Here is a 27,047-nt window from a genome sequence, read left to right as displayed (position 1 = left end):
TAGATTTTGGGCCATTTGGCTGAAAGACAATAGTCAGGAGAAAGCCGATTGCTGGAGGAAGGTACATAATGTCTTTGCTCCATGGAATGGTGTTCTAAATTTCTCTTGTGTTCTTTGGCCATTAGCTTGGCAATATCAACATACTGAAAACATTTAGTTGCCAGTTTTTCAAATTGTTATGGAGTATTGTATTCCAAACATGGTCTTTCCAAATGTGCTCCAGAAGGTTAGTCAAACAAATGTCTGAATCCAGGTTTCTGTATATGATGCAGTGTTCTCTATCTGAAAAACATAGAGTTGGCCAGCTACTTTCAGTGGTGTGTCTATTGCCATGCAGTACCCCACTATTTGTAGCACAAGGTGAATTTCTGCTTTTGCCATTCAATAGCCATCTTCCCATGGGACTGTGCAGTGAGAGATAGGGGCTTATTTAATCCGTTGCAGTAAAATAGCGGGCAGGCCATTATCTAAGGAGATGTTATAAGGAAGCTAAGTAGTGAAGAATCAACATTTCAGCATCAAAAAAAGAAATTGCTGGAAAATTTCAGCAGATTTGGCAGGATCTGTGGAGAGAAATCAGCGTTAACATTTCAGGTCATGTGATCATTCAGAACTGATCTGATTACTATTTTATACCATATTTGGAAACTTGTGGAACTACCAAATTCTTGAATTTTGAGCTTGTCAGGATTTAATTTAGTTATTGGCTGCATGAGGTAGTCTTCTGAGTGTCACTTCTGATGTATACATTGCAATTAAACTTTATTCAAGTTGAGATCTTAGAGGATATTGCATATCAAAGTTGCAACTTTCCTCAACCATACACCAAAGATTGCCTAGGCACGAAACAGACAAAAAAAATTAGCAGAAACTTGTTGTGTCGGTACTCCCTTTCAATTGATTCAAAATTTCCTCTGAGGATGGTAGGCTACATCTCCATGTTGCACTGCCATCATGCTGGCAAGGGGAATGTGGTGAACCGTGTATGTGTGTTGCTGATCTGTTAGGGAAGTACTTCAGATCAGTCAATTCCAGCTAATGCAATAGGTCATGGGTTTATGACTCCATTGACAAACCAGCTATGTTTTTTTTTGTAATTTTGTACATGAAGACCCCCTAATCCCTCGGTGCTGCAGCATTCTGCTGTCCTTCTCAGTTAAAGTATCGGCTTCTTTTGTCTTCCTACCAAAATGTATAATCTCACATTTCCCATATTATATTCCTTCTGCCAAATTTTTAGACCACCTGACTATCCTGTCTATATTCCCCTGTAGCTTATTTGTATCATCCTTCTCACTTGCTTTCTCATCTCTGTTCATGTCATCTGCAGACCTGATGATAGGACATTCACTTTCTGCATCCAAGTCATTAACATGTAATGCAAATAACTGTGTCCCCAGCACTGATCCTTGTGGCAGTCCACTAGTAACAGCTCACTAAGTTGAAAATGTGCTCTTTATCCTAACTGTTTGTCTTCTTTTAGTTAGCCAATTCTCTGTGCAAATATCCTACCCCCAAAACTGTGAGCTCTTTGTATGGTATCTTATCAAATGCCTTTTGGAAATTCAACATATTACACCTACGGTTCTTCTTTATCTATCCTGCTTATTAGCTCCTCAAAGAACTCTTAATAAATTTGTTAGGCATGATTTCCCTCCTTCTTCATGAAGCCATGTTGACTGTGCATCGCCAGATATTGTAATTTTAAATTATCTGCTATTATGTCCTTTCTTATAGAGTCATAGCATCATAACAGCACAGAAACAGACACTTTGGTCCAATCAGACCATGCCAAACATAATCCCAAACTAAACTAGTTCCACATGCCTGCTCCTAGCCCACATCCCTGGGGCGACACAGTGGCTCAATGGTTAGTACTGCTGCCTCACAGCACCAGGGTCCCAGGTTTGATTCCAGCCTCGGGCGACTGTGTGGAGTTTGCACATTCTCCCCATGTCTGCGTGGGTTTCCTTCGGGTGATCCGGTTTCCACCCACAGTCCAAAGATGTGCAAGTCAGGTGAATTGGCCATCCTAAATTGCCCATAATGTTAGCTGCATTAGTCAGAGGGAAATGGATCTGGGTGGGTTACTCTTCAGAGGGTAAGTGTGGACTCGTTGGGCTGAAGGGCCTGTTTCCATACTGTAGGGAATCTAATCTAAACTTTTCCTATTAATGTATCCATCCAAATGTCTTTTAAACATTGTAATTGTACCTGTATCCATCACTTCCTCAAATTCATTTCACATGCGAACCACCTTCTATGTCAGAAGAATTGCCTCATGTCTCACCTTAAAATTGTGCTGTCTCGTCTTGAAATTCCCCATTTTGGGGAAAAGATAACTACCACCAACTCTATCTGTATCTCTCATTATTTTATAAACGTCTTTCGGACTCATAACATTTTGCCAATATCAGCTATTAAGCTAGCTGGTCCACAGTTACCTGTTTTATTGTCACCTTCCCCGTTCTGAATTAGGTTGTCACATTGACAGTTTTCCCTTCCTTTAGGACTTTTCCAGAATTCAAGGATTCTTGAAAGATTAATATCAGCATATCTCCTATCTCTGTACCAACTTCCTTTCATATCCTTGGATACAACCTGTGAAGTACAGAGGTATTTTTAGCTCTGAACTGTATCAAATTAGCTAATACTTTTCTCTAGCAATAGTTGTCTTATTGGACGTAATGAATTTGGCTAATGGTACTTTTGGGAAGTCAGGCTGTTACTGTACCTGAGCAGTCTTCGGCTCTTTCCTATTAATTATCTGTCAGCTATTGGAACACATGCCAGTGCCTCAGTAACTCTTCTCTTCTTCCTCTTTGAACAATGGCCGTGCAGTACATACTGGTGGATATTTGCTTTCTGCAGGTAGGTCATATACCATGTTCATTGTGTATGCGAACCATTTTCACTAGAAATTTAGCCAGTCTAAATCAGTTACATTACAGTTAGCGGCCTCTATTCCTCACAACATACCAGTTTTTGAAACTTTTTCCCCAAAACTGTACTCAGCATTTGTGAAAATACATTGCAAACATTTTAAATAGAAAATTGCAAAAAGTGATAAGCTTCAACTTTCTGCCACACAGCACGTTCCAGTCATTGGTGTCTCAGCACAACTGCAATACTGCTGATATCTGTCAATAGGGATATTCTGATTTATGTTGAGAGTGTGGTGCTGGAAAAGCACAGCAGGTTAGGCAGCATCCGAGAAGCAGGAAAATCGACGTTTCGGGCAAAAGCCTTTCATCAGGAATGTCCAAACGGATGCTGCCTGACCTGCTGTTCTTTTCCAGCACCACACTCGTGACTCTAATTTCCAGTATCTGCAGTACTCACTTTCGCCTGCAGTAAATGTGCCTACTCTGTGAAGGGAAAGAGGGTATTTTAATAATGAATAAAGTCCCAAAGGAAAAATGCACTGATACAGGTAGCTAGAGACACGTGAAGGTGGTATATCACAGATGAAATAATGGATTCCTGGAGGGACAACTCTAAAGCCCAAATTGATTGAATTTTTAAGAATGTAACCAAAATGATTGATGAAGGTAGAGTGGTACATATTGTCGATGTGAACTTTCGCAAAGCCTTTGACAAGGTTCTGCCTGGTAGACTGATTAGTAAAGTTAGATCATAGGGGATTCAGAAGCAGCTTGACAGTCACCCTCCAACAGAAAAGAGCAGAGAGACATCACTGAGGAACGTGCAGAGAGAAGTTGGCTCATTCATTATATGACAATACTGTCCCTTTAAAAATGTTATTTTTGTTTTTTTGGAGAGGTATTGTAAAAGGAGAAGTGCTAAAAAGTCTAATTTAACAATGGAAGTGGAGTGGCCAGTTCCCACAGTTCAGGTTTTTTTCTAGTTTGTGATTCCAGGAGAGTTGCAAGCTTCAGTAAAGAATCCCTCTGACTTTGTTTGAAATTTTTCTCTGGATGTTGTTCTTTCCAGCCTGTAAGAATCTATGTTTGTTCCAATACAGTAACATCCCATAAATACAAAGATCGGTTAAGTTTTCCAATGGTTGTTATCCTAAATTCTTTCTTTTGTTTCAACTATAATGTTTAAATAAATTCTGTTTTGCTTAAAGCTGAGCCGTTTTACTAGTTGCATCACATCTGGGGCATTCAGATTGCATCTTCCTTTAAAATAAGAAAACGTTAGGGTCTAGTCTACCTTCTTAAAATATTTTGGGGAGGGGTTCTGGCTGGGTCCATAACAACCACAACTGAACAGCAGATCAGGGAAGAACATGTCAAGGAATCTATGTTTGTTCCAATACAGTAACATCCCATAAAATTTGTTAGAAAATTTGTTGTAGCCTAGAAGCTACCTGTTTGTAAAGATTGCATTGTAATTTAAGTTATCAGTTAATTAGAAATTACTGACAAAATATTTTGAGAGGGACTGCTATTGTGATGGAAGTGCTGCTGGTTGGTCTAAATGCGGGCTTAGGTGAATACCTGGCTGCAGTTATTCTGTTTTTGAGATCAGGAAAGAAATGGTGTTGGATCTCTTGAATAGGTCAATAAGTTCCAAGGCCCCAACAGGATCTACCTCCAATTGTTGAGAGAGGCAAGATTATTGACACCTTGACCAAGATCTTTTTATCCTTGCTTGCAATTGGAGAGGTTTTGGAGGACTGGCGAGTTGCTAATGTTGTTCTTCTGTTCAGGAAGGGAAGTAGGGTAATCTAGTAATCTAAACATCAGTGAGTCTCTCATTTGTGGTTGAGAAGCTATTAGAGGGAATTCTTAGGAATGGAATTTATGCACAACTGGAAAAGCATGGCTTGACTAGGGGCAATCAGCATGGCTTTGTGTGGGGCAGGTAATGTCTGACCAACGTAATTGAATATTTCAAGGAGATGACAGGTAGAGGAGTGAATATCTTACATGGATTTTAGTAAGGCTTTCAACAGGGTCTCTCATGGAAGGCTCCTCCAGAAGATTAAGATGCGGGATCCATAGTGATTTGGCCACTTAGATTCAGAATTGGCTTGCCGGTAGAAGACAGGGGGGCAATAGTGGAAGGGTGTTTTTCTGGCTGTAGGTCTGTGATTAGTGGTGTCCTAGACGCATCCGTACTGATGCCTCTGCTATTTATAAATCAAAATGCAGATGGATGTGTTAATAAATTTGCAGGTGACACAAAGATCAGTGGAGTTGTGTATAGTGTGGTCAAAGGGTACAGCACAATACAAAATGATAGCAAAGGAACAGGCCCTAAGGCCCTCCAAGCCTACGGCGATCCAGATCCTCTGTCTAAACCTGTCGCCTATTTTCTAAGGAGAACTGTGACCAGCAGTGTTCTGCAGGGATGGCTGCTGGATCCACTGTTGTTTGTCATTTATATAAATCATTTGGGTGAGAATTTAGGAGGAAAAATTATTAAGTTAGTTTGTGGATGACACCAAAATCAGTGTTATAGTTGAAAGTATCTAAGATTACAAAGTGATCTTGATTAATTGGGCCAATGGGCTGAGGAGTGGCAGATGGAAATTAATTTTGACAAATGTGAGATATTGCACTTTGGTAAAGTGAACAAGGACATGACTTTTACAGTTTAATGTAGAGGTAGTACTGTAGAACTGAGAGACCTAGAGATTCAGGTATATAGTTCTTTGAAAGTTACTTCACAAGAAGACAGGGTGGTTAAGAAGGCATTTAGTATTTAGCCTTAGTTGCTGAGATCATTGAATATAGGAGTTGGAACACTGTGTTGAAGTTGTACAGGACATTGGTAAGGCCACTTGTGAAGTACTATGTATAGTTCTGGTTTCCCTGCTATAGAAAAGATATTATTAAATTGGAGAATGTTCAGAAAAGATTTTCCAGGATGTTGCAGGGAGGGTTTGAGATATTAGGGGAGAATGGATAGGCTGGGACTTTTCTCACTGGAGCGTACAAGGTTGAGAAGTGACCTAAAAGAGGTTTATAAAATCATGTAGGGCATAAGGTGAATGGCAAAGGTCTTTTCTGGAGGATGGGGGAGTTCAAAGGTTGGGGGCATCTTCTTAAGATTAGATTCCTTACAGTGTGGAAACAGGCCCTTCAGCCCAACAAGTCCACACCAACGCTCCAAAGAGTAACCCACCCAGACCCATTCCCCATATATATCCCTAAAACTATGGGCAATTTAAAATGGCCAATTCACCTGGCCTGCACATCTTTGGACTGTGGGAGGACACTTCCAGACACTGGGAGAATGTGTAAACTCCACACAGACAGTTGCCCAAGGCTGGAATTGAATCTGGGTCCCTGGCGCTGTGAGGCAGCAGTGCTAATCACTGGGCCACCGTACCTGCCCCAGATGAGAGAGAAAAAATTAATTGGGACCTGAGGGGCCACTTTATCACTTAGAGGATGGTTCATATATGGAATGACCTGCCAGAGGAAGTGGTAGATGCTGGTACAGTTACAACATTTGGACAGGTACATGAGGAGGGAAGGTAAAGAGGGATATGAGCCAAAACAAGCAAATAAAATAGTTTAGTTTGGGAAACTTGGTCAGCATTGATGAATTGCACTGAAGGTTCTGTTTCCATGCTGTATGACTTGAGGACAAACATTTGAAATTAAATATTACAGGAAATTCTATTGAACTTAACTTTTCTTTGTACAATACAATGTATTCAAGTAATTCAATAACTTTAGTATTTGTAATATTAATTCCATGCTAGTTCCACAGTGTTTCCAACCCCCTCAGTGCAACGTGGCCTTAGACCTTTCCCCATTGCACATTGCTGTTTGTGAATTGTGTGTTCACTGCTCATGTTGCAGAATAGTCAGTGAGTGTCTTTACTCAGTGCAGAGGTGTCAGAAGTGCCTGTGAGACATGAGGGTATCAGTGAGACCCTTGTCTCTTTCTCCTGTCTTCTCACACTCTTCCCCACCCCAGTTTAGGAATGTCACTAAGAATCAAACCTTCCAGTGTGTGCGCCAAGTGAGAACCCTTCTGCCTCCCTGTGTGGGTGTCAGTGAGATACGAGACACTCTTCCAATCCCACAATGGGAAGGGTCATCAAGATCCACTGAAAGAACAAAGTTGCTAAGTTCTTGTTCTCTTGACCAGCATTTCATTACAGCCTGTTCTACGTGAGGTGTTTCTTACAAACTGTCAATAGATTGCACCCTCTTTAAATTTTGATAACACACACAACTTATATATTGAATATTCTGGTAATGCTGAAAAGAAAAAAAGTAGAATGACTGGACAGCTTTTGAAGTTTAGTAATACAAACAAATGAGGTAGCTGACCAGATAGTACAACAGAGTGTTACAAGGGGACATAAATTTAAGGTGAAGGGTGGAAGGTATAGGGGAGATGTCAGGGGTGGGTTCTTTACCCAGACAGTGGTGGGGGCATGGAATGCGCTGCCTGTGGGAGTGGTAGAGTCAGAATCTTTGGTGACCTTTAAGCGGCAATTGGATAGGTACATGGATGGGTGCTTAAGCTAGGACAAATGTTCGGCACAATATCGTGGGCCGAAGGGCCTGTTCTGTGCTGTATTGTTCTATGTTCTATAGTACAGGTCTGGTCAGCCTCCAAAACACCCTATGAACAAGCACACAACAGTCCATCAATCAAAAATTGACAATGTGTTTTCAAGTGTTGTGAGTACTTCCCTGAGGAATTAAAGCGTGACCTTGGAAACTTCTGCTGCTAAAGAAGATGAGTTTGGAGGTTTCTCCAGAGCAATTAGGATTAATCCAGTGGTAAAGAGGCCTGTTCTCATGTTGTGTGCACAGTTTCTACTACTGTTTAGACAGTTTGTCACCTTGAGGGAGGTTTCTTAATTTTGATCATTGCCTGATTGAGAGCCTGGAATTAGGACAAGAGGGATTCTGGGGGTCCAAAGGTGCTCTTAGCCCAGTAGCCATGCCCTACTCTATGGTGCCTCTGGTCGGCAGTTATCTGCAGGACTTTTGACACGCCAGTGTTTGATTGGCATATGGTTTGATGGGTTTTCACTGGAAGGTTCAGTGTGGATCCATTGTCTGACAAGATCTGCAATCCCTTGACAGCAGAAATCAGGCAAAACCAAGAAGTGTAGGGAAAATAAAAGAACAAACTGAAGGCAGCATTTATACACAGAGAATTATTGAACAGGCAAATGGATATAAATATAGCCAATATTGTATTAGCTAGCAAACGAGAGGTATAAGCTAGCATTTACAAAATTAAAGTTCAACATTGACCTAATGAAGGACATGGAATTCAACTATCCAGGTTTGAAAATATTTAGGATAGAGGAAGTAGTAATAATCAAAGACGCAGTTATAGAACTCAAAAATAGAAATGGTGCACAGAATATTTGATTGAATTAAAGAGTTAAAGGGGAGTGTTGATTAAGAGTTGTGGACGAAATATGACAGAAAAATTTGCAAAATGTCTGATTATTCAAAGATGGACAAAATTACAAGTAACAGCCATGGCAAATTCTCAAAGCAATAACATAAGTGACCTGTTAATCTGTTTTTGTGCAGTTAACTGACCTGGAAATGTTGGGAAAGACAATGAGGGCCATCCCTATTATTTGTTGATGTTGCTTTGACCTCTGACCTGCTCTCGACCTGTTCATTGAAAAATGTTGACTTTGTAATCAAACCTGCCTGCAACAAGGATGGTGCTGTTGTCTGGTGTACTGCCTATTGCCTTGCAGAGGATGAGGAAAGTGGGACACCATGACCCACCCACCAACATCAGGTTGTTGTTTCCATGACTATCACTAACCTCATCTCGTCTGGATCTCCCCCAGTCACAACCTCATAGCTCATAGTCGCTTACAGCCCCTTTCAACCTTCTTCCCAAAATTCACAAACAGGACTGTCCAAGCAGAAGCAATGTTTCTGATTGGTCCTGCCCCAGGAACTTATTTCTTCCTACCTTGATTTGACTTTTTTCTTGCCTCGTCCAGTCCCTTCCCACTTCCCACAATTTTTCTGAAGCTTTATGTCAGTTTCAAAGTTTCCAGTTTCCGAGCACCAGCTACCTCCTTTTTATTGAAGTGAAAACCCTCTAAACATTTCATCTCCTCTCCCCCTCCCCCCCCCAAGAGTATGATCTTGAAGCTCACTGCTTCTTCCTTGAGAGACAACCTGAACCATAGAATCGCTATACTGTGGAAACAGGCTCTTCTGACCAACTGGTCCATACCAACCCCTCTGAAGAGTCGCCCATCCAGACCCATTCTCCTCCCCTATTCTCCTAACTAATGCATCAAACCTACACATCTCTGAACATTATGGGCAATTTAGCATGGCCAATTCACCTAACCTGCACATCTTTGGATTGTGGGAGGAGACCGGAGCACCCATGCAAACCAGAGGAAGCCCTGCAAACATGGGGAGAATGTGCAAACTCCACACGGACATGCACTCGAGGCTGGAATTGAACCTGGGTCCCTGGTGCTGTGAGGCAGCAGTGCTAGTCACTGTGCTGCCCCAGAACATTAGCCAAGTTCCTGATTAACAATCTAGTGATAATACAACTAGGCTCCTTCCCCCTTTCTCATTCACCAACCACTTCCACGTCTGCCTGAGTTTGTCCTCACTTTCAACAATTTCTCCTTTAATTTCTCTCACATTTTGTTCAGATCAACAATCAATGTATTTATCCACATGGACCCTACTTATGACTCTCTCTTTGTAAGGTACTTGGGTTACTCCTTGTTCGAGTTCTACTCAGGTCCCTCCCCAGATCTCTTTCTCTGGTACATTGATGACATCCTAAATTTGCAGAGTGCTGCTTCCTCTCTCATTTGGAATTGGAAAAATTTATAAATTTTACTTCCTATTTCCATCATTTCCTCACCTTCACGTAATCCATCTCTGACTCCTCCCTTTCCCTTCCTCAACAGCTCTGTTTCCATTTCTGGGGATCCGTTAAAACTTACTGACTGCCACAGTCCTCGTAGTCTGCATTCTTTAAGAACTCAGTTCCATTCTCCCAGTTCCTCTATCTCTGTCACATCTGTTTTGGTGATGCCACCTTCCACAGGTTGTGGCCTCAGAAATATCCATCTTTTTCCTGAACTGAGGATTCCTTGCTACCATGATCGACAGGCCCCTCAGCTATCTCTGATCCATTTCTCACACTTCTGACCTCGTGCTTTCTCTTCCCTTCCACGCGACAACAATGATATGTTTCCCTTGTCCTCACTTTCCACTCCATGAGCCTTCCCATCCAAAGGATATTTGAGCCACCATTTTGACCATCTCTGGTGACATGTCAAGATGAGACACATATTTCACAGCATTCCATAGGGATCATTACTTTGGGACACCCTGGTCCACTCCTCTTCCATTCCCAATACCACCTTGCTCCCCCATGGCACCTACCCATGCATTCAAACAGAAGGTACAACACCTGCCCATTTACCTCCCTCACTCACTTTCCAAGGCCCAAAACACATTGTCCAGATGAAGTAGTGATTTACCTGCAATTCATTCAATCTATCCTACAGTATCCACCGTTCACAATGTGGTCTCCTCTGCATTGGGGAGCCAAACACAGACTGGGCAACTGCTTTGTGGAACACTTCTGTGTAAAAATGACCCCGAGCTTCCAGTAGCCTGGCACTTCAACACACCATATGCCAACATTTCAGTTTCAGCCTGTTGTAATACTCCAATGAAATGCAAGCTGGAGGAATAACACCTCATCATTATCTCCTTGGGCACTTTACAGTCTTCAAGACTAAATATCAATGCAAAACCTGTGCCTACACCTCCACTTCCTCACCTCCTTCCAAGGCCCCAAAGGATCCTTCCAAATTTCTGTTGGATTTACCTGCACTTCCACCAATGTCATCTACCGTATCATTATACCCCATGTGGTCTCCTTCATATTGGGGAGACTGGACACCAGCTTGTGGATCATTTCAGGGAACATCTCTGGGACACCCGCACCAACAAACCCCACTGCGCCGTGGCTGAACACTTCAACTTCCCCTCCCACTCCAGCAAGGACATGCAGGTCCTGGGCCTCTTCCATCGACAAACCCTAACCACCTGACGCGTGGAGGAAGAATGCCCCATCTTCCGCCTTGGGACCCTGCAACCACATAGGATTAATGTGGATTTCACCAGTTTCCTCAGTTCCTCTCCCCCCACATTATCCTCGTCCCAAGCCTCAAACTCGGCACCGCCGTCTTGACCTTTCCGTCGCCTTTCCTATCTATTTGCTCCACTCTCCTCTCTGACCTATCACCTTCTCCCCCACCTTCATCTACCTTCTCAGCCCCATCCCTTCCCACTTATCTCTCAGCACCCCTGGCACACAAGCCTGATGAAGTGCATATGCTGAAGCGTCAATTCACCTGCTCTTCAGATGCTGCCTGACCGGCTGTGCTTTTCCAGCACCATACTGTCGAGTCGGCGGCACGGTAGCACAGTGGTTAGCACTGCTGCTTCACAGCGCTAGAGACTCTGGTTCGATTCCCGCCTCAGGCGACTCTCTGTGTGGAGTTTGCACATTCTCCCCGTGTCTGCGTGGGTTTCTTCCGGGTGCTCCGGTTTCCTCCCACAATCCAAAAATATGCAGGTTAGGTGAATTGGCCATGCTAAATTGCCCGTAGTGTTAGGTGAAGAGGTAAATGTAGGAGAATGGGTCTGGGTGGGTTACGCTTCGGCGGGTCGGTGTGGACTTGTTGGGCCGAAGGCCTGTTTCCACACTGTAAGTAATCTAATCTAAAAAAGAGTCATACAATATGGACCAAGTTAACTTCGGCCAAGCGTATCCATGCAGATCATGTTTCCCAAACTAAACTAGTCCTATTTGCCTGCATTTGGCCCATATCCTTCAGAATCTTTCCTAATCGTGTCCCTGTTGAAATGTCTTTTAAATGTTGTAACTGTACCTGCATTTACAACTACTTCTGGCGGTTCATTCCATATGCACACCACCCTCTGTAAGAAGAAGTTGCCCCTTGGGTCATTTTAAAATCTTTCCGACTCACCTTAAAGCTATGCTCTCTAGTTTTGAACTTCCCTACCATAAGAATAAGAACTTTGCTATTCAACTTATCTAGCCCCTGATGATTTTATAAACCTCTATAACTCCACCTCTCAGGGAAAATAGGTCCCAGCCTATCCAGCTTCTCCCTATATCTTAAAACACCCCAGTCCCGGCTACATATAGAATCCCTACAGTGCAAATAGTAACCATGAGGCCTATCAACTCTACACGAGCCCTCTGAAGAGCATTTCATCAGACCCATTCCCCCTGTAAGCCCATATTTGCCATGGCTAACATACCTAGCTTGCACATCTGTGGTCTCTACAGGGCAATTTAGCATGGCAAATCCACCTAACCTGCATGTGTTTGAACTGTGGGAAGAAAGTGGAGTACCCAGCGGAAACCCACACAGATTCGAAGAGAATGTACAAACTCCACAAAGACAGTCACCCAAAGCTGGAATTGAACCTGGAACCATGGCACAGAGAGGCAGAAGTGCTAACCACTGAGCCACCATCCTGCCCATCCATATAAATCTTTCCTGCACCCTCTCTAACTTAACAATGTCATTCCTAAAACAGGGCGATAGAACTGTACACAGTACTGCAAAAGTGGTCCCATCAACATCCTATACAGCTACAACATCCCTATACTCAATGCTCTGAACAATAAAGGCACACATACAAAATGCCTTCTTCATCGCCCTGTCTACCTGTGATGCCACTTTCAAGGAACCATGTACCTGAACCCCTAGGTTTCTCTGTTAGACAATACTCCCCAGAGCCCTACCATTAACTGTGTATTGTCCCTCCCTTAATTTGTCTTGCCAAAATGCAACACCTCGCAGTTATCTAAATTAAAACTCTATCTGCCACTCCTCGACCCTCAGCAAAGAGCTTGGGCAACCATTACTATCTTGAAATGCCTGACCCACAGATAGATTGTGGGCTTCAATTTTTTGATCTTTATCAAATTCACAATGTTTATTTGCAAACATTAAAGTCATTTCATTTGCCTGGTGGCATCAGTTGTGAAAGCTTTAAAAGATCAAGAATGATTGAAAGCTTTATTGGTCTGTCGTGATTGGAGGTTTTTAAAAAAAAAGGTTTTTTATAAGATAGTGAAGTTATAAAATATTCCTTTTTTTTTTTGAAGCATTTGATTACATGTACAACAAACTTAGGATTTGATGATATCTGTGGTACATAGTGAATCAATGGGCATGGAAGCTGAAGGGGTGTTATACTGAGATAAGGAGGAAGTTCGAACCTTCTTTTCAAAAGACATAGTCTGTGCACTTATGATATCTCTGTTGTGCGCTGAATCATGACCTTTTAAAAACCTGATCTGAAACTATAAAAGTTGTGCATAAATACACAATTCCGATTGCTGCAGTTTAATTGGCCAGGTCAGGGTGTCACCCCATGACCTGCACTAGTCCACACTTTTGAAATGCCCTGGTGAAATTCATAAAGCCTGGGAATGCTGTTGAGAATCCTACAGTGTGTCTTGTCACCTTTCTTAAAGGGGTCTCAAGTCAGTTAAACTCTGAACTCAGTTTCCCCACCCCCCCCCCCCCCACCTTTTCTTTTTCTTCTTCCCGATTCCCAGTATCAATAATACTTTAGCAAGGTTTGTATCTGTTCTTCTTTAATGCAGTAACTCGAAACTTAGCACCTTGGCCAGGTCAGATGGTTTTGAACTCCACATGTAACTATATTTTTAATTTGAGGCCTTTTTTGTAAAGGTCCATCATAACAGGTTAGTGGGCAAATTTGAAGCATATGGCATTAGGGTTACATACTGCCATGTCTCAAGAATTGCTTGATAAACAAGAAACAAGAATTGAAGCAAACAGATGGCGGACAGTTATTCATGATACATGTAAATGATCTCAATGAGGGAACCAAATGCAACATTTTCAGTACTGCTGATGATACAAAACTATGTGGGTCTGTGAATTTTGAGAATTCTAGGTGTCTTCAAGGTATTTTAGGCCAGTTGAACAAACACATGGCAGATGAAATAAAGTATGGCTAAATGTGAAGTCCATTGTGAAAAAGAGAAAGTCTGAGTATGATTTAAATGATGGTTTATTAGGAAATATGGATGTACAAAGGGATCTGGGTATTCTTGTACACCAGTCAATGAAAATAGTCTGGTGGGTACAAGAACCAATTAAAAAGACAAATGATATGTTGGCCTTCATTGCAGAGGATTTAAGTTCATAAATGTAGGGATGTCTTACTGTAAGGCTTGAGTATTATGTGCAGTTTTGCTCTCCCTACCTAAGAAAAGATATACTTGCCTAGAGTGAATGTTCACTAGGCTGATACTGGGATTGGCAGGACTTTGCAATAAAGATATTGATTTGACAGTATGGAGAGGTGAGAGAGATCTGATAGAACCTTATGTTTCAAACAGGACTAGATTAACTAGATGCAGGGTGGATGTTCCCCTTGGTAAGGAGAGTCTAGAATAAGGGAATTAGTCTCAAGATACAGGGTAGACCATTTAAGACTGAAATTGTGAATTTCTACTACAAAAGGCTAGGGAGGCCAATCACTGAATATGTTTGAAGAAAAAGATAAATTGTTTGATTTTGATGACATCAAGGGATTTGGGGAGAAAACAGAAATTACTCTCAGTTGTTTTGTGACATTTGTTAGTCCTAATTTCTAGAATACCGTTTCTACTTCAAGATCTTCTAAGACCAAATCTTTCTTCATCAATTTTGTCATCTGACTGAATTTGTTAAGACTTGCTTTTGTGTCGTGTAAGTTTATCCCTCCTCCTTCAGTCTTGGAATTTTCAAAACTTAAAAAGATAGTGTTGCCTTCACAACTTCTATGTGGAATGCAATGGTTCTTGCCATGGTGTCCTTGCTTCCTTCACTCTGAATTACCAGAAGGTAATGCATTTAAAGAGCCAAAAAGGCATTTAACTGCTTTTCTCCACACCACCATGTGAATTATAGATTCGAAAGTCTAAGGTTGTAGAGATAAAGTGTGAAAAGGATAAGGCAGAATGTGCAGCAGTATCATTACAACAACCATTTGGTAGAGTTTTCTTTGAAGGATAGGATATGAGGAATGATTATCATTCAGAAGAATGAAGATGCATTTGTGCAATAATGTCTCCACACATTTAGGAAGTGGATTAGAATGAAAGTAAGACTGCTCTGTGTCTGTCTGTATTGGTTCTGTCTGCTACAGTCTCTGTATTAATTTTTTTCCTGAGTTGTGGTTCAGCTGTTGCAGCACATTGCAGTGCTTGCATCTGTCTTTCCTTCTTTGTCTTTGAGAAATGGGAGTGTTGGACCTACTGGTATATCTTTAGCTTCTGCAGGTATCACTGATTCATTTTCATTTAATTTCTGTCCTGTATTAATTGTCTGCAAGATGGATTATGTATTTGGCAATAAATATAATTGGAATCATTACCAGGTCAGAGATAAAAATTAAAAATGAATACATATCGGACTCACCTAGGCTGCTGTAGGCTCACCACCAGTCCAAAGGTCCAATCATGATAAATCTAAAAGCAGCTACTCATGAGTACCCATATAGATAGATCAGATATTGACACATCAACCATCAGGGCACAAGCTCAAAATAGACCCAGGTATTGACACAGAACCATTCATAATAATGCCTCTTCTTTCATTCACACAGAATATGGTTTGATGGCAGAATTATCAGCAGCTTTCCTCTCCAGATCAAAAACTACAAAGACAAACTAGGTGGATAAAAAACTGGTTGAGCAACAGGAGACAGAGAGTAGTAGGTGAAGGGAGTTTCTCAAAATGGAGAAAAGGAGTGGTGTTCCACAGGGATCAGTATCGGGGCCACTGTTGTTTGTAATGTACATAAATGATCTGGAAGAGGGCATTGTTGGTATGATCAGCAAGTTTGCACATGACACAAAGACTGTTGGAGTAGCAGAAAGCATAAGGGACTGTCAAAGAATGCAGGAGAATATAGATAGACTGAAGTGCTGGGCGGAGAAGTGGTAGATGGAGTTCAATCCAGGCAAATGTGAGGTGATACATTTTGGGAAGTCTAATTCTAAAGCGAATTATATGGTACACAGAAGAACCTTGGGAAAAGTTGATGGGCAGAGAGATCTGGGAGTTCAGGTCCATTGTACCCTGATGGTTGCTGCACAGGTGGATAGAGTGGTCAAGAAGGCACATGGCATGCTTGCCTTCATCAGACGGGATATTAAGTATCAGAGCTGCAGGTCATGTTAAAATTGTACAAGACATTGGTTTGGCTGCATTTAGAATACTTTGTACAGTTCTGGTCGTCACATTACCAAAAGGATATGAACGCTTTGGAGAGGGTGCAGAGAAGGCTTACAAGGATGTTGCCTGGTATGGAAGGTGCTAGCTATGAAGAAAGGTTGAGTAGGTTAGGATTGTTTTCGTTAGAAAAAAGGAGATTGAGGGGGGACCTGACTGAGGTCTACAAAATTATAAAGGGTATAGACAGGGTGAGGGATTCAATAATTAATGGGTGGCACGGTGATACAGTGGTTAGTACTGCTGCCTCACAGCTCCAGAGAACCGGATTCAATTCCCACCTCAGGTGACTAAGTGCCTGGAACGCGTTGCCAGCAGAGGTAGTAGAGGCAGGCATGATAGATTCATTTAAGATGCGTTTGGACAGATGCATGAGTCGCTGTGGAGCAGAGGGATACAGATGCTTAGGAATTGGGCGACAGATTTAGACAGTGGATTTGGATTGGCTCAGGCTTGGAGGGTCGAAGGACCTGTTCCTGGGCTGTAAACTTTCTCTGTTCTTTGTTCTTTGTACAACACAGCAGAGAAAGCTAGAAGGGCTGAATAGCCTACTCCTAGTTCTACGTCCTTTGTAACACACACTGATCTTCCTTTCTCCATCCCTGTACTCTTCTGCCCACATACGGAGCTGAATTTAGTCACTGTTCCAGAAAGACTCAGATTTTTTTTTGTTAAAGCAAACTCTTCTCTGAAGTAACCAACACTCATCTGTCTCTATTTTGAAATTGAAATTCCAATAAAGGAGAGTATATTATGAATTATACACTCTTCACCACGCCTGAGCTTGCTCCCATGCCCAACAGTCATGCTTAATGTTACCAACATTTTGGCACAAAATAAAGTTTGCACTCTGAGAGGGAGTGCAGTGTTTCAGATTATACGGTAAACTGAGGTCCCATCTGCTGTTACAGATAAAAGGTCCTTTAGCATAATTTGAGGGAACAGCAAGGGAGATCTGGTCATCTGGCTAATATTTAGCCTTCAATCAATTTCATTAGCTGTTAACCACTTTGAGGTACTGAAGTTATGAAAAGCACTCTTTATATCGAAATATTTCTTATATTGTACCAGATCACACATTGCTGGGTACACCTAAGCACATGGATCTTGATCTAGGTGAACTAACACACATCCATCAATCACAGCATTGAGGACACCAACGCTGAAGCCTACCCAAATAATCAGCACTGTGTACACATGTGTGCTAACACCTTTTTGACGACCCTGTACTAACTCAATGGTGCACAAGGTACAGGGAACTTCTTTGACAACAGAACCATGACTTGGTATTGCTGCATTAGTGTACAGAGACATAAGCTTCTCATTGATAACTCATGTTTTTTTTCTAGATTGTCTAAAATGTTTGTACGTTGAAGAATGTTTACTGTGATATAATATAGTGGTTCTGGTTGTCTTTTAGTGCTCTTCCAGCATGTATTGAAATCATTCTGATGATCGGAGTGTTTGGGCTGAAAAAGAAGCCATTGTGAATGTACTGAAACCCCTAATTAAAAAACTGGAATCCATCAGTAAAGTAACAAGAATAGTGGAAGACATGACTAATCGCAATGGATCCCCACTCAGGATTGTGCAGTGGGCAATGGATACCAGCAACATTTAGAGAGTTTCAATGCCAGGGTACTTTATAAAATATGTATATCATTGTCTGTATTGTATCTCCTTCTTCATCATAGCTCATGTTTATCTTCATCATATGGATCTCATGTTTTATAAATTGTTTACATTATATGTTACATTACAGAACTATGCATCAGATAATTCAATATTGAACATGTTTTTTTAGCATCTTCAGTTTCAATCATATCTGTCACAACCTACATTACGGAAGTGTACATCAGTATCTCAATTTCAGAACATGAATATCACAGTTTATATTACAGAACATGTGTACCACTTGGATCTCTGTTCTAGAAAATGTGTAATCAGTCTCCATTATAGAAAGTATGCATTGCCATCTTCATTATCGTGCTTTGTGTTGGGGGTATTGAGACGCCTTTTTGTTTATATGTAAACCGATGAGACTTCAGGCCAAAGTGGTCATGATTTAGGAGTGACCTGTATAATGAAAGGGGAGCAGTCAGCTCTCTAGCAGTTCAGTTCAGAGCTGGTTGGGGGTTCAACAGTGAGCTGTTTGGAAACTCTCTCTCTCCTTCTGCCCTTCTAACTTCAACTTGTAAGCTTCTGTTCCTTTTTTTAAAACTGGTCTTTAAGTGGGGGTTGCTTATTGAGACTGTTGTGTATATCCGGAACAGTATAATTAAGTCTAGTTTGGATAATCTGAGTTCTGTAGGAGTTCTTTATTCTGTTCTTTGTGTTCAATTGTGTGATTCTGTGAATAAATTTTTGTCTGTTTCAAAACCTGGGAGACATCCGAGCTGCCTTACTCTGGGTAACTTTTCCTGTATGCTTACCGAAACAAACTGCAAAGTTATGGTCTGGGCTGTCTGCTTAAGAATGTTTTGAATGGTTTGGCCGAGTCCATAACAGTCTGGGGGCACTTTGTGGGATATTAAACAGCGAGTGGTAGGTGCTAGTGTCTTTATTTCAGATGTCGGTTTGGTTGGGTAGACAAAGCTTGGGATAGTAATGGCTCTTTCAGTGGCCAAAAGTTTTCTGGATGTGGATGCAGTGACTTTGGAAGTTTTGCAAAAGGTGAATAAGACCAAGCTGGAATTGGACCTGCCTGCTTCTGTGAGGAAAGGAGAGAAAATTACAGAAGTAGCTCAGCATTTAAACTTGCTGGAGAAACCATCAGAATCTCTAGAAATGGCAGGAATTCGATTGCAAATGGAGCAGCTTGAGTTGGAGGCGAGAGATATGGAAAGGGCAGCAGAAATGAAACAATTTGAGTTACGATTAAAAGCAGGAGAGAAAACAAAGAGCAGCAGAACAGAGAGAAAAAGAGAGCTTTTGAACTTCAAAAACTGACACCTACAAAGGAAAGTCAGCTTAAAAGGCTGGAGATAAAGGCTGAGGGTAGGCTTAGTGAGGAAGAGAGTGAGGAGGAGCAAGACCCTGGTAGTCAGAAGCCTAGTGAGAAAGTGCTTAAGTATTTTCATGCATTGCCTAAATTTGTTGAGAAGGATGTGGAAGCCTTTTTCATCTCATTTGAAAAGGTGGCTAAACAAATGCAGTGGCCAGTGGTAAGGTGGGTTTTGTTGATACAAACAAAACTTGTCAGTAGGGCTAGTAAGATCTATCAGAGAACGTATGTAGGGAGTATGAGGAGGTGAAAAAGCCATTTTAAGTGCATATGAGCTTGTGCCAGAAGCCTATAGACAACATTTCAGTAATCTAAGGAGAGATCCAGGTCAAACTTACATTGAGTTTGAAAGGATCGGAGTAATTTCGAGATGGATAAGAGCTTTAAGAATCAAACAAACCAATGATGCCCTTAGAGAGGTAATTATTTTGGAGGAATTCAAAAATTCACTGCCTGAAGTAGTGTGAACTCATGTGGAAGAGCAGAGTTAAAACAGCAAGGTTAGCAGCTGAGGATTATGAGCTAGTCCATAAAACATGGTTTGGCTTCCAGAATCACTTTCAGTCCATGAGGGATAGAAAGTGGGGTAAAGAAAAATCTTCATGTGGATAGGGAAAGGTAGATCTCAGTGAAGATCATAAAGAGAACTTACCACAGGGTAAAAATGAAACCCTTGAGGGGGACACAGAAGTTAAAAAGCTCCGGTGTTTTCATTGTAATAAAATGGGCCACACAAAATCACAGTGTTGGTGGGCTAGGAGAAAGCCAGATGTAGAAAAACCAGACAAGCCTGGGAGTTTTGTTGGACTAGTAATAAAAAGCACAAGGGATGTTAGACCACTGCATCAGAGTGTACAAGATGGTCAGAGGTTGGTTACGGAGGAAGTATCAGATCTGCTTAATGCACGCGTAAAGTTTATTCACATAGACCAGGAGTAGCAGGTAAAGAAGGGACACAAGATCCTCTCAGTCTGTAATGCGGAAGGATGAAGAGATATGTACTCCTATTGTCAGAAAAGGTACTGGTAACAGGAATTCATGGTGAGTCAAAAAGCGCTCAATTATGTAAAGTGAGGCTAGAGAGTCCAGAGAACAGTGGAGAATTTGTGGTAGGAGTACTGGACGAACTCTAAGCTCCAGGAATACAAATGATATAGCTGATTCACCAGTAGGTGTGCTGCCTATTCTATTTGAAAAGCCAGTGGAGATGCAGGCAACTGAAGAAAGGAAGGATCTTTATTCAGGAATTTTTCCTGGTTGTATGATCACAAAATCACAGAGGCACAAGTTGAAGCAAGAATGATCAAGGGGCACAGACAAGGAAGCTGGCATAGCTTTATCTGAGATGTTTTTGACCAAATAAGTGGGACAGAAAAGGAGCAAATAGGTAAACATGCAAGTATTTTAGCTCTGCTAAGCTGATCGAGTTATAGCAGAAAGATGAGAACTTCAAATAATTATATCAAAATGTGTGTGATTACTTAACAAATGATGTCTTAATGAGGCAGTTAAGGCCATCACATACTCAAGCAGATGAGAAATGGGCAGAGATTTTTCAAATTGTTTGCCAGTAGGATATAGGAAGGAGATGCTGTGAGTGTTGCATGATCTACCACTTGGAGGTCATTTAGGAGTGAGGAAAACACAGACTAAAATACAAAGACATTTTTACTGGCCTGGACGATACAAGGATGTAGCTGAATTTTAACAGATGTGTCATACATGCCAGCTAATCTGAAAACCACAGGCAGTAATAAAATATGTATCTTTAATACCTATTCCAGCATTTGAGGAATCTTTCATAAGAGTCTTGAATGATTGTGTAGGTCCCCTATCTCAAACAAGAAGTGGGAATAAGTATTTATTAACAATAATGGATGTGTCGACTAGATTTCCAGAGGCAATCCCATTGTGCAACATTACACCAAAAAGGATTTTAGAAGAATTACTTAATTTTTTTTTAACTAGATACGGACTACCAATAAAGATCCAGTCAGATCAAGGATCAAACTTCACATCCAAATTATTCAAGGAGGTTATGGATATCTTGGGAATAAAGCAATTCAAATCTACTGCATACCATTGGAATCACAGGGAGCACTAGAGAGATGGCATCAATCACTAAAGACCATTTTGTGGGCTTATGGAGAGGACTATCCAGATGATTGAGATAAGAGAGTTCCGTTTGTACATTTTGCGATCAGGGACACACCAAATGAATCAACCAAATCCAAAGAACAGAACAAAGAAAATTTACAGCCCAGGAACAGGCCCTTCGGCCCTCCAAGCCTGAGCCTATCCAAATGTACTGTCTAAACCTTTCGGTCAATTCCTAAGCATCTGTATCCCTCTGCTCCCCACCTACTCATGCATCTGTCCAGACACATCTTAAATTAATCTATCGTGCCTGCCTTTACCACCTCAGCTGGCAACATGTTCCAAATGCCCACCACCCTCTGTGTGAAGTACTTACCACCTGTATCCCCCTTAACATTTCCACCTCTCACTTTGAAAGCATGACCTCTGGTTATTGAATCTTTCACCCTGGGCAAAAGCTTGTCTCTATCCACCCTGTCTATATCCTTCATGATTTTGTAAACCTCAATCAGGTCGCCCCCCACCCCCCAATCTCCTTTTTTCTAGTGAAAATAAACCTAACCTACTCAACCTCTCTTCATAGCTCGCACTTTCCATACCAGGCAACATCCTCGTAAACCTTCTCTGCATCCTCTCCAAAGCATCCACATCCTTTTGGTAATGTGGCACCCAGAACTGTACACAGTATTCTAAATGCGGCCGAACCAATGTCTTGTAAATTTTAACATGACTTGCCAGCTCTTGTACTCAATACCCCGTCCAATGAAGGCACGCATACTATATGCCTTCTTGACCACTCTATCCATCTGTGCAGCAACCTTCAGGGTACAAGGGACCTGCACTCCCAGATCTCTCTGACCATCAACTTTTCCCAAGGCTCTTCCATGTACTATATAATTCGCTTTAAAATTAGACTTGCCTAAATGCATCACCTCACATTTGTCTGGATTGAAAGCCATCTGCCACTTTTCCGCCCAACTCTCCAGTCTATGTATATCCTTCTGTATTCTCTGACAGTCCCTTATGCTTTCTGCCACTCCATCAATCTTTGTGTCATCTGCAAACGTGTTGATCATACCAACAGTGCCCTCTTCTAGATCATTTATGTATATTACAAACAACAGTGGCTCCAATACTGACCCCTGTGGAACACCACTGGTCACCTTTCTCCATTTCAAGAAACCCCCTTCAACTACTACTCTCTGTCTCCCGTTGCTCAACCAGTTCTTTACCCACCTAGCTAGAACACCATGTGACTTCACTTTTTCCATTAGTCTACAATGGGGAATCTTATCAAACACCTTACTAAAGTCCATGTATATGACATCTACAGCCCTTCCTTCATCTAACAACTTGGTCACTTCCTCAAAGAACTCTGTCAATGCATTGGTGATGCATTTAGGCAAGTCTAATTTTAAAGCGAATTATATAGTACATGGAAGAGCCTTGGGAAAAGTTGGTAAGGCACGATCTCTCCCGCACAAAACCATGTTGCCCATCACCAATAAGCTCATTCCTTTCCAAATATAAATAGATCCTATCCCTCAGTACCCTCTCCAGCAACTTCCCCACCACTGACATCAGGCTCACTGGTCTGTAGTTACCCGGAATATCCCTACTACCCTTCTTGTATAGGGGGACAACATGAGCAACCTTCCAGTCCTCTGGCACCTCACCTGCATTTACAGATGCCACAAAGATATCTGTCAGGGCCCTAGCTATTTCCTCTCTTGCCTCCCTCAGCAACCTGGGATAGATCCCATCCGGTCCTGGGGATTTGTCCAACTTAATAACCTCTAGCCTACCCAACACATCTTCCCCATTCATGCCAATGTGAACCAGACTAATCAAACTTCTATCTCAAATCTCAAGATTCATCATGTTCCTCTCCTCAGTGAACACTGATGCAGAGTAATCATTCAGAATCTCACCCATTCTCTCAGGTTCGTCACACAGCCTTCCTTCATTATCTTTTAGTGGACCAATCCCTCTAGTTACCCGCTTGCTCCTTATATAAAGATAAAATGCTTTGGGATTTTCCTTAATTCTGCTAGCTCAAGCTATTTCATTACCCCTTTTAGCCCGCTTGATTCCTTGTTTAAGACTTGTCCTACTCTTCCGATATTCCTCCAGGACCCTGTTCTGTCCTCAGCTGTACGCTTCCCTTTTCCTCTTGGCTAGTCGTATAATTTCTCCTGTCATTCACGGTGCACAAATCTTGCCCTTCCTATCCTTTGCCTTCAACGGGACATGCCTATCCTGCACTGCCGTTAACCTATCTTTGAAACCTCCCACATCTCAAATGTGGACTTCCCTTCAAATAGCTATGTCCAATCCACATTTCCCAGCTCCTGCCTAATTTTGATATAATTGGCCTTGGCCCAGTTTAGTACTCTTCCGTTAGGACCACTCTCTTCTTTATCTACGAGTATTGTAAAACTTACAGAATTGTGGTCACTGTTCCTAAAGAAATCCCCCACTGCAACTTCTACCACTTGACCTGGCTCGTTCCCCAGTACCACGTCCAATATGGCCCCTTCCCTCATCGGACGATTAACATACTGCTCTAGAAAACTCTCCCGCATGCTTCGTACAAATTCTACTCCATTCAGACCTCTGACGCAAAGTGTATCCCAGTCAATGTTGAGAAAATTAAAATCTCCCATCACCACTACCCTATTGCCTCTACATCTTTCCATAATCTGTTTACCTATTTGTTCTTCTACCTCACATTCTCTGTTGGGAGGTCTGTATTACAGCCCCAACAATGTAACTGCACCCTTCTTATTTCTCAGCTCCACCCATAATGCCTCACTACCCAAGACCGCCATAGTGTCCTCCTTTAGCACAGCCGTGATATCGCCCCTGACCAGCAATGCAACTCCATCCCCTCTTTTACTTCCCTCCCTGTCCTGTCTGAAACGTCTATATCCTGCAACATTCAGTTCCCAATCATCATGCCCTTCCTTTAACCAAGTCTCTGTGATTGCAATAATGTAATACTCCTAGGCACCAATCCAAGTCCGAAGATCATCTGCTTTACACAATATACTCCTTGCATTAATGTAGATGCATTTCAGGTCACCAGTTCTTTTGTGTTCACCTGCTCTCTGCCTACTCTTCCCTTTATTAGTGCTATCTTCATGTTTCTTACAGTCTGCAGTCTCCACCTCACTGCCTACTTGTTTTCTCTTCTGGTTCCCAGTCCCCTGCCACATTAGTTTAAAATCTCCCCAACAGCGGTAGCAAAATCTCCCCCAAGGACATTGGGGATTCAGTCCATTTGAATTTATTTTTGAGAAGTAAGAGGACTGTTAACATTTATTAAAGAGAAAGTAATAAGTCAGAATTTTTTACTCTAGTGATGGAGGGCAAGAGTTATAGCTGGGGGCAGGGAAATTATGATGTGGTGAGGCACGACCGAGGATGCGTGGCTTGGAAAAGTAGGCTTCAAGGCTTGGGCACAATTGATAAGTGGAGCTTGTTCAAGGAGCAACTATTGAGTGTCCTTGATAAGTATGTACCTGTCAGGCAGGGAGGAAAGGGTTGTGTGAGGGAACCGTGGTTTAATAAGGAATTGGAATCCCTTGTTAAATGGAAGAGGGCGGCCTATGTAAAGATGAGGCGTGAAGGTTCAATTGGGGCGATTGAGAGTTATAAGGTAGCCAGGAAGGATCTGAAGAGAGAGCCAAGAGCAGCAAGGAGGGGACATGAAAAGTCCTTAGTTGGTAGGATTAGGGAAAACTCTAAGGCTTTCTATAGGTATGTCAGGAATAAAAGAATGACTAGGGTAGATTAGATTAGATTACATTACATTACATTACAGTGTGGAAACAGGCCCTTCGGCCCAACAAGTCCACACCGACCCGCCGAAGCGAAACCCACCCATACCCCTACATTTACCCCTTACCTAACACTACGGGCAATTTAGCATGGCCAATTCACCTGACCCTGCACATCTTTTGGACTGTGGGAGGAAACCGGAGCACCCGGAGGAAACCCACGCAGACACGGGGAGAACGTGCAAACTCCACACAGTCAGTCGCCTGAGGCGGGAATTGAACCCGGGTCTCAGGCGCTGTGAGGCAGCAGTGCTAACCACTGTGCCACCGTGCCGCCCACAAATAGGTCCAGTCAAGGATAGTAGTGGGAAGTTGCGTATGGAGGCTGAAGAGATTGGGGAGACACTGAATGAATACTTTTCGTCAGTATTCATTCAGGAACAGGACATTGTTGCCGATGTGAATACTGAGTCACAATTGATTAGAATGGACGGCTTTGAGGTATGTAGGGAAGAGGTATTGGAAATTCTGGAAAGAGTGAAAGTAGATAAGTCCCCTGGGCCTGATGGCATTTATCCTAGGATTCTCTGGAAAGCAAGGGAGGATATTGAGAGCCATTGGCCTTGATTTTTATGTCCTCGTTGTCTACAGGAATAGTGCCAGTAGACTGGAGGATAGCAAATGTGGTTCCCTTGTTCAAGAAGGGGAGTAGGGATAACCCTAGTAACTATAGGCCGGTGAGTCTCACTTCTGTTGTGGGCAAAGTCTTAGAGAGAATTGTAAGGGATAGGATTTATGAATATCTGGATAGGAATAATGTGATCAAGGATAGTCAGCATGGTTTTGTGAAGGGCAGGTCGTGCCTCACAAACCTTATTGAATTCTTTGAGAAGGTGACTAAGGAGGTAGACGAGGGTAAAGCGGTAGATGTGGTGTACATGGATTTTCGTAAGGCTCCCCATGGTAGGCTACTGCAAAAAATACGGAGGTATGGCATTGAGGGTGAGTTGGAGGTTTGGATTAGGAATTGGCTGGCTGGAAGAAGACAGAGGGTAGTAGTTGATGGTAAAGGTTCATCTTGGAGTGCAGTTACTAGCGGTGTTCCGCAAGGATCTGTTTTGGGACCATTGCTGTTTGTCATTTTTATAAATGACCTGGAGGAGGGACTAGAAGGTTGGGTGAGCAAGTTTGCGGATGATACGAAAGTCGGTGGAGTTGTTGACAGTGAGGAAGGATGTGTCAGGTTACAGCAGGATATAGATAAGCTGCAGAGCTGGGCAGAAAGGTGGCAAATGGAGTTCAATGTAGGTAAGTATGAGGTGATTCACTTTGATAAGAGTAACAAAAAGACGGGGTACTGGGCTAATGGTCGGATACTTGGTAGTGTGGATGAGCAGAGGGATCTTGGTGTCCATGTACACAGATCTCTGAAAGTTGCCACCCAGGTAAATAGTGCGGTGAAGAAGGCATATGGCGCACTGGCTTTTATTGGTAGACGAATTGAGTTCCGGAGCCCTGAGGTCATGTTGCAGTTGTATAAGTCTCTGGTGCGGCCGCATCTGGAGTATTGTGTGCAGTTTTGGTCGCCATACTATAAGGAAGGATGTGGAGGCACTGGAACGGGTGCAGAGGAGGTTTACCAGGATGTTGCCTGATATGGTAGGAAGATCGTATGAGGAAAGGCTGAGGCACTTGGGGCTATTTTCATTGGAGAAAAGAAGGTTTAGGGGTGACTTGATAGAGGTGTATAAGATGATTAGGGGTTTAGATAGGGTCGACAGTGAGAACCTTTTCCCACGTATGGAGTCAGCTATTACGAGGCGGCATAGCTTTAAATTAAGGGGTGGTAGGTATAGGACAGATGTTAGGGGTAGATTCTTTACTCAGCGAGTCGTGA

The 27,047-nt window shown here is 42.3% G+C and overlaps 2 protein-coding genes across 5 annotated transcripts in view; one reads left to right on the top strand and one right to left on the bottom strand.

The window, feature by feature from the left end:
- The window catches only part of LOC122540764 (transmembrane protein 107), a 43,122-nt gene extending 18,036 nt beyond the window's left edge, over positions 1–25,086 (top strand). For 2 of the 4 annotated variants that reach the window (XM_043676969.2, XM_043676968.2), the window contains 2 exons: positions 2,775–2,871; positions 17,688–25,086. In XM_043676969.2, coding sequence (XP_043532904.1) covers positions 2,775–2,871; positions 17,688–17,757 — 167 coding nt within the window. In that variant the 3' untranslated portion in view covers positions 17,758–25,086. Of the gene's footprint in view, positions 1–2,774; positions 2,872–15,215; positions 15,313–17,687 lie in introns of all 4 variants that reach the window. The other 2 variants (XM_043676966.2, XM_043676965.2) reach the window with 2 other exon arrangements.
- Positions 365–27,047, bottom strand: part of siae (sialic acid acetylesterase) — a 168,883-nt gene continuing 142,200 nt past the window's right edge. Inside the window, exon 11 of the mRNA XM_087976542.1 lies at positions 365–563. Within this exon, the coding sequence (XP_087832668.1) occupies positions 505–563 (59 nt within the window). The 3' untranslated portion in view covers positions 365–504. The remainder of the gene's footprint in view (positions 564–27,047) is intronic.

Source organism: Chiloscyllium plagiosum, unplaced genomic scaffold (assembly GCF_037043375.1).
Source record: "Chiloscyllium plagiosum isolate Xiang-an unplaced genomic scaffold, Cpla_swu_hap1 HiC_scaffold_29, whole genome shotgun sequence".
Classification (NCBI taxonomy): domain Eukaryota; kingdom Metazoa; phylum Chordata; class Chondrichthyes; order Orectolobiformes; family Hemiscylliidae; genus Chiloscyllium; species Chiloscyllium plagiosum.
The sequence above is the reverse complement of the archived record's forward strand: the minus strand, read 5'-3'. Positions and strand labels throughout refer to the sequence as shown.